At 40.6% G+C, this 8,360-nt stretch overlaps 1 protein-coding gene across 1 annotated transcript; it reads left to right on the top strand.

Moving 5' to 3' along the window:
• Positions 1–2,180: 2,180 nt before the first annotated feature.
• BAALC (brain and acute leukemia, cytoplasmic) lies at positions 2,181–6,999 on the top strand (the record flags this gene model as incomplete). The annotated part of the gene is made up of 2 exons (XM_009080713.1): positions 2,181–2,350; positions 6,906–6,999. Coding segments are annotated over 2 exons (264 nt in total), but the record flags the coding sequence as incomplete, so codon positions are not given.
• Between the last annotated feature and the right edge of the window lie 1,361 nt (positions 7,000–8,360).

Raw genomic sequence — 8,360 nt, 5'->3', positions numbered from 1 at the left:
GGGTTAATTTTCTCAGTAGCTAGTGTAGTGCAGTGTTTTGAATTCAGAAGTGATAATACATTGTTGTTTTGGTTTTGCTGGATTGTGTTTATCATAACCAAGGACATTTTCTTGCCTGTGTCTCATGCCCCCTCCCAATTTTCTGTGTATCTTCTCCCTGGCAGAGCATGAGACACAGGCAAGAAACCTGTGGTTTAACCTCAGCTGCTGGCTGAGGTTAAACCACGACATAGAGGAAGGCTCAGCTGCTGATACCTGGTTTATTTCTCACAAGCATTGCAAAAAAAATTAAAAATCTCACCCCTGCAATGCATGATGCAGCAAGGATGACCAGACTGCAAACTAACAGAGACAAAAAAAGAACCAGATATACTATTTTCAGGACTGAAATTTTCCATCAGCCTCCAGAAATTGATTCATTCATGCAAAAAAAATTGTTGTGTGTCAGACCAAAAGATGCAGCACAGTCTGATAAATGAACAATTGTGCTTAATAACAAAATGGCTTTTCAGCTGACAGCTGTTTCACCAGACAATTTAGTCAGAGGCCAGATGGCCAAAGAGACACATGGTCGAAAGTAATTTCATAGGATGACTCCACAGAAGGAAAAACTCATAATTCGCATATGTTTGAAATGTCAGAGATCCAATTAATGGAATTAGTATGTGATGCCTAGAGCAGTTTGCTGTTGAAAGCTGTGCTCAAGCTTGTTCTCACAGCTCCACTGCAAGGTGAAGCAGTGGACTCCTGTCTTAGAGCTCTGACTCATGCATGGCTAATTGCCTCTCCATCTCCCCTCCTGACAACTAGTTTTGTCTATGATATGAGTCTGTGCCACTTACTGCTCTGCACCAGGTCATTTTTCTCCTCCCTGTGGAATGGTAGGAAGAGATAAGACCTAAAACAAGTAGACGTGGACTTCTGGGAGATGCAGGAGAGGTGAGGTTTACTCTTGTCTTATGGGAAGTTGCCTGTAGACTTTGATGGGAGAATGACACTAGCTTTTATATCTAGCAGAAAAGGGAGTTTGCAAAGACTGAAGTACTTTTCAAAATAAACTACAATGTAGTATTTTCAAGTTTCAGTTCCATTTTTTCTATCAAAAACTAAATGACGTAGCACTATTAGCTACCACCACTGTAAGTTAAACTGTCTTTGGAAAACTCCAACACCATCTTCTGACTGCTCAGGGAAATGCAGTGACCAGTTTGCATTTAGACTTCAATCATAGAATCATAGAATTACTTGGGTCAGAAGGGATCGTAAAGACCATTTAATTCCACAAAACTTTAAATATTTTCAATATCAAGGCTTTGAATGTTTGGTTGAAGCTTTGTTGATTTTAGTCATTGTCTTTGTTGGCTGCTACTGATGTTGCTCTATACTGACAAAGCACCTTTTCTTACAGACTTCTGAGAAAGAATACAGGACTTTGCTTCCCTTTTAGTACCCTTAATACTGCTTGAATTCTTGTGCTGATTCATGGCAGAAGGTTTGCTCTTTGGATTTGAGACCCAGTGTTGAAATCAGATGTTTAGTGCCTTGTCACCATAAATGACAACTGAGGGTTTTTTTATGCAATAAGATGAGAAAATTCTTTTAAGCTGCCCAATATCATGTTGTACAATGCATGAGTATCCACACAGCTAGAGCAGAAAGCAAATTGCTCATTTATTTGACTGTCCATAGTCAAAACAGTACGAAATATATTTTTCCTGAATTTCTTTCCTCAACTTCAGGTGAAAAAATGTTCAAGGCCATGAATAGAGCAACCTGTCCATCCATATGTCATCAGTCATGCTCACATGTAACTCTTTCATTTCCTAGAACTGAAACATAGTTAAGAGGAGTTGCTCTCAGTCATGCAAGGAGCTGTGTGTGGAGAGAAGACAATGGAGATCTGCAGGTGACAAAAAAAATCTACTGACACACTGCACTCATTCACTGTTTTTCCGTGTTTTCCAGTGTTTCACAGAGCAGTGAACTATAGGAAAAAGGCCAAATGATGTCAAGTGTGAGGATAAAGGTGACAAAAGTAGGTAGACTGCTTTCACTGTAGTACTGTGCTGCACCTTGCATCACTTTTGCTATCACAGAAATGTGGTGAAATAGAAGGAAGCCACAGCCAGTTGCAAATTGCTCCTCAGTATTAATTGTCCAATTTCATGTATCCCTACTAGGTCTTCCAGAGGATGGGAAATTGGCCCAAACAGGTGTAACCACAGCATCAGCCACAGCTGGAATGCTGAATCCTGAGAAGAGAAACAACTGTGGTTCTCAGTGTGTTAACCCCATGCTGCATGGCATGGGAGCTACGACACAGAGACAGAATGGCTTCAGGACCACAGAGGTAAGAGCAAAATTATGCTTCCTGATGCTTAGCACAAGCTGCAACCAGGTCAAGCATATTTTTGCAATAATCTTCCTTGCTGCAGTGAGGCTGTATTTAATGCTGTGAGATAAGAGAAAATGGTGCTGGGCTGCACCCCTGCCACGGCATGGTTGAGCCGAGCACCTCTGGCAATTCCTCATGCCTCAGTGGCCACAGAATTGATGCTTTATTCATCAATCAGAGTAACACACGCACTTGTTACAGTAAAAAAGCCCACACTCATTTTTATCCAACTCATTCCATCTGTGGTATGTATTGCGCAAACTGTTTAGATTAACTGTCTGAAAGGGAGCATGTTTTTCCTTAATTGCTGTTCTGCTTAAACTATGTGCACTGCATGAACCCTGATTCGTTCAAAGCTGGAGGTGAAGCCTGAAAAACTCAATGGGAGTCTTCTCAATAACTTCAGTAGGCTTTGGATCACATCCTTCCCCCTCTCCATCTCACTTATATGTATTATACATTGTAGAAGGATCTTCCAGGGTAACAATAATGTATGAACACCCAAGATTTTGAGACTAGACCAAAGACCAACCTTCTCCTGTCACAGCTGCCTTCCTGCCTGTCTCTCACAGGTCTCCACTTTCTGCCCTGTTTGTGTAGCAGCTGCTGCAAATCCAAAATCTATGGTTGGTTTACTGCCTCCTTGGTTTCTCATATGAGAAGGTGTTAAGTAAACTTTAGGAAAAGGAGACTCCCTTGCTTTCTGGGTTGTGTGCAGATGTAGCAGATAGAATCCTTTACATGGTCAGTGGCATTTCTCAGATAGAATCTCAACTTCTACTTCATGAAGTGCTTGCCACCCTGTTGTCACTGCTTCCCCCACTTTTTCAGGGGAGTCTCCTCCAATTAAAATATCATATAATTTCACATCTGGAGGGAGTGAGATTGCCTGTAAAAGTTCAGCAGTCACACAAAGTGCAATTGTGGATGAATGTGTGTAGCCCCGTGGGACTCTGTTGAAGGTACGTTGTACTCCTTTCTGAGTGAGCACAAATTGAGCCTTAATTTCAAAGCAGTATATTCCATATTTGTATTGTTTGAAGGAGAGAGGACTCTTTGATTTCCTTTTCTGTGCAAGATAAGTGAGCCCCCAATACTGCACAAATAATTGCTTTGTCTTTCCAGAATCTTTGGGCCCACTTCTTTCCTGTCTGGAAAGGAGCACGCTTACACTTCTGTAACTGTTTATCCATGGCAATCCTGTGGACTATGCCCATTTTTCTGTCACATAAAAATTGAGGAAAGGGAGACCTCCCCTTACTTTCTGGGTTATCAGCAGATGTAGTGGGCCTGAGGGCAGCTAGTCCTTCCCTTTCTTAGTCAGTGTATTATTTGCCTGTCCAAGTCCCTGGGAGCCCTTCACAGATAATATTTTAGAGTAACCAGTTCATCACTTTGGTGATGGTGAAGTCTGGTAAGGTGCCAGAGGCACAGTGTGGTGACACTGTAAGCTTGGTCACAATCTCAATGCCAGATGCACAAATGGCATGAGTTGCACTGTAAGTCTGGGTGCATTCAGTAAGCCTCCAGATTCACAAATAGTGTGATTCACTGACTGCAGAATAAGGCTCACAATTTGCTGTTGATAACTGCACTGATACCAGAAAGCATAAGCATAATATTACCATGGAATAAAGCTTAATCAACCAGTGTCCCTGTGGGGGAAGAGAGGGGTACAGCCTGTTGCCCCTCCCAGGATACAAAGGTCGAGTCTCCTCTGACCGCTCTCCCTACTTCAGTCATATTTATGTTGTTTTCTTAAAGGGTGGGGAAAAGATAAATTTTCAGTTGATGTCATTTCATGATTAGGTGGAGTTTGAGTGACTTTAATCATACATGTAAAGCAGGTACAGGTTTTACTTCATTAGCACATGCAGAGACATTAAAAGTAATATGTATTTTCAAGTTAATGATGCAAAATTCAGATTTCAGTCACCGTTTGGGTCATTCCTTTGGCTTAGTTCCAGTTAGTTGCATTGTTTTAAACAGAGCATGACCACAACATCTCCATGGCACTCCGTCCTTTGTTGCATGCCTCTCTCAGAGCAGCACACCAAGCTCTCTCAGTGTCCCTGCTCCTCAGGCATGCAGGCAGTTTTTACTTGTGAACTACTGCCAATGGGGCACTCCTCCTTGCTGAGCCTTGTCTTTCAGCATTTTTCCACAGCATGTGCCTCAACACAACGTGTGGTGGAACTGCTACACCCACCCCATAAGAAGCAGTCCCCTCTTGGGAATCACATCCCTGAGAGAGGCAAATTTAAACCCAAGGGGGCTGAGCAAGTGAGAAAGGGATTTTAAATTGAACTTCACCTTGCATTTGCTAACAAACAACACATCCCTTTATTTTATACCCTTGTTGCATTATCTTCTGTACTGCTGTAGTACAGGTATATTCCCCAGAGACATGGATCCTGCTATATTTTTTCACAACATATGGTGTTGGAGAATGGCTAAGACAGCGAGGACATAATCCTGGGGAAGGCCGGGAAGAGCTGGGACACAGGCCCCTGGGAACGCACGGACACAGTCCTGGGAACACACCTGGGAATGCAGTGTGTACAAGCAAGGCTCTGGAGATAGTAACTTACATATAGATAGGGAGTAACTCAGCTGGGCAGATGGCAGGGGTAAGTCGTCCTTGAGGGTGAAACAAACAAGTTTGAGAAAAACAGCTAGGAATGCACCCAAGCCTGGGAAAGCAAGAGGTAATCCTCACAGCTGCAGCTGCAAGTAGGGGAGTACCTAATGCTATCTCTAGAGCTTAGCCAATTATAAATGATTGATAGTTGTATGCCTGTCCTGTATTGTATAAAAAAGAGTCTGTCGGACAATAAAGTTGGAGCTTGCTGTATCACCCACACAGAGTCGGCCACTTGCTTCCCCGTGCGGAACCTTCACCTTTCCCAACAATATGGCACCTCCAGAAGTACAAGGACACATTCCACAGCAGCATGACATGTAGAGCCATGGGTTTGCTGTAAATGAGTAATGTGGATTCCCGTCATAGCCACTAGCCTGCAGAGAAAAATTAACTGGTCATGTCGGATATGGTTGAACAGAACTAACATAATTATTAATTCAATTTGAAAAGGACTTGGCCACGTTTGAGAATTACAGTGTATACCTGGCATAGTGTTGGAGAAAATTGTTTGCCTATCTCTATATGCTATAGAATATAGTGCAAGGCAGCACATGGTGCTCTTTGGAGACTTGAGTTGTGCCATTGGCCTGTGAGCTAGTAGGGGGTAAATTGCATTAATTGCTGTTTTTCACTTTCTCCTGCATCAAACTCTATAGCAGGCTAGTGCCTTACCCCTACCATCAGTTATGTGACAGGGTACAATTTGGAGTGTCAAGAAGGAAAGGGTTGAATTTGGACTGCATCTTGGAAACTTTAGTATCCTTTCGTAACAGTAATGTCAAAAAAACTAGGAACTATAAGATGATGATGAAAGGAGTTCTAATACCAGTGAAGACAACAGAATGGTCAGGCACCTCAGAAGCAAAGGTGGTATCCAGATTATGTCCCCAGCTGACAATAACCTGGTTCGATTTTCATGATGTGTAGTCTTTGGAGAGTCCTTGCGTGAACGGTAGCACTGAGGGAGTAGATGGCAAAGGAGCATGTGTACTCAGCCTGCAGAAATGTGAAGTAATACACAACAGCAAATAAACTCTAGGTGCTGCTCTCAGATATATATATATATATATGTACTTTCCACTCATGTCTGTGGAAGTTTATCAGACATTATTCTACCCGGCACTGTTACCATGTAAATGATGCCCAATTTGCCTGGCATTCTTACAAATAGTCTCATGGAACACTGGAAATGCAATAATCAAACGCACCTAACTCAGCTCTGTGTCTCTATCAGCCTGGTTCTGAGTGTTCTTTGCTAGACCTATCCAGTTTACTGTGCCGTATAGCATGTTGTTTATGGTAACAAGCAGACAGACTAGGAGCTGGAGAAGGATAAATTTAAATTAGGGTTGCACTTGCATGCCTCAGACAGAATGACTCTTTTGAATATCGGAACTAATATGATGAAGCTCGGAAAGTTTTATATTGTGTTTGGGTCACATAAAGGCAGAACTAAGTGTTACTTTAAAACTATGTTTTCACTTAACAAACATAAAACAAAGTAGAAAAAATTCTATCTCAAGCCAGTGATGTACAACTCCCAGTGCCATCAAAAGGAACTTCTAATTTTCACTTCTGGACTGAAACCATATTTGTCTGCTCTGCTTTTAGAATACACACATGCAGAGACAATTGTAGCCAAAAGGGTTGATCCAGAGTCTATTGATGTCAACAGCCTTTACAACAGTTATTAAAGCTTGTGTCCATGATGAATGAGAAAGCTTGTGTGCATCACAGTACTATGAGAAGGATGCCAGAGGCATTCTGTTTATTTAGTAGAATTGTTTTCTTAAGTTAGGAGGCAATGGTCAATGACTCTTTGTGCTGTCAGTGTGAAACTCACTCTACATTTTAAAACTTTCACAGAATAAATGGGACGCACAGAAAATGTCCACAAAAGAAGTCACACTTAATGTTCCAAAAAGCATCAGACAAAGTGGCAGAAGGAAAACAAAGAATTGTGTCAATTAAAGAAGAAAATTGCAAGTGAGGATGGACCTAACAATGCTTCAGTGCACTTTAAATGTCATCAGTCGCTGAAGATATGAAGCTCTCCAGATGTTCCAGGTTGAATACAGCAGGCAGCTGCTGCTGAGTGCCTTCAGAAGCAGGTCTTGTGGAAACCAGCTGCAGACACCATAGGGTCTTCAGATGCCATTTGTCTAAAGCAGTGGCACTTACACAGACATACACCAAAATGTGTGATATTTGTTTTTTACTAACTTCTGTGTTATCCATTGTGTATGTCCTGTTCTGCACTGTTGTTAAGATAAGGCTGGATGATGCGGGGCACAGTTTATCCTAATTAAAACCAGGAAATGAACAAATGAATCTGCATTTTTAGCCATAAAGGGTTTTGAGTGTGTACAGTCAAACCCACATTGCTCATTTAAAGCACTCACTTCCATAAAACTCCAACCCAGACACCTCAGAAAGGTGGCTTCCACTAAATGTCTTTTAAACTATATATATTGGTTATATATAATAAGTCATTCGGTAACCTTTTTATATATTCCAGAATAAAACTTAAAAAATAAAGTTATTAAACCTTAAATTACTGAGTTTGAGTTTATTTTTCATACTGACATAATTTTGGTTTTAAAAACAGTAACTTTCATACTGATCAGCCTTACTTGAAGCTCCTAGTCTTAGCTGGCAGGTAGAGTTATGGCTACTTAGTTATTTCATACATGCTCCTTTAATTATGCTTAGGCATAGACTGACTTGGGAAAAAAGCTATAATTAACATTACATGAAAATAATAATAATTTTTAAATGACAGCTCAAAAATTAACTTTATTTGATAAGATATAATTACTTTGCTGAGCAGAACTTATTTAATTGCATTGTAAGCATCCTGTGTCACAGTACTCCGAGATTATCATAAATATGCATCTAAAAGGAATATAAATGTTCAGTGTAGTAAATAAAGTCCAGGAATTAATTCAATATTTTGCTTCTTAATATAGAAGTAATAATATTTATTATCTTTGAGTTTGCATGTTTATGAAGATAAACAAGTTAAATGTATTTGCCTCCCCCATCAGACATATGAGTATCCTTAGCAGGCCATTTAGATTAACTATTCAAAAGTTGTTCATGGCAAACAGATGGCATTGGGAAGAAAATCCATGCGTGAACAAGTAGCATGTCTCTTTTACAACCAGGCAAACAGTTATAAATAGAACTGTGGGACTGAACCCTAATTTATTCCTATTATTTTAATAGCTTCCTGCTAGGTTTGTGAGTACTTAATACTTTCCCCGGAGTATGAAGTCTGTGCAATAGGAATTGTTTATTAATTATTCCGACAAAAAGGCA

The sequence above is a fragment of the Acanthisitta chloris genome, unplaced genomic scaffold (assembly GCF_000695815.1).
Source record: "Acanthisitta chloris isolate BGI_N310 unplaced genomic scaffold, ASM69581v1 scaffold14858, whole genome shotgun sequence".
Lineage (NCBI taxonomy): Eukaryota > Metazoa > Chordata > Aves > Passeriformes > Acanthisittidae > Acanthisitta > Acanthisitta chloris.
Note: the sequence above shows the minus strand (reverse complement) of the source record. Positions and strands in the feature narration are given on the sequence as shown.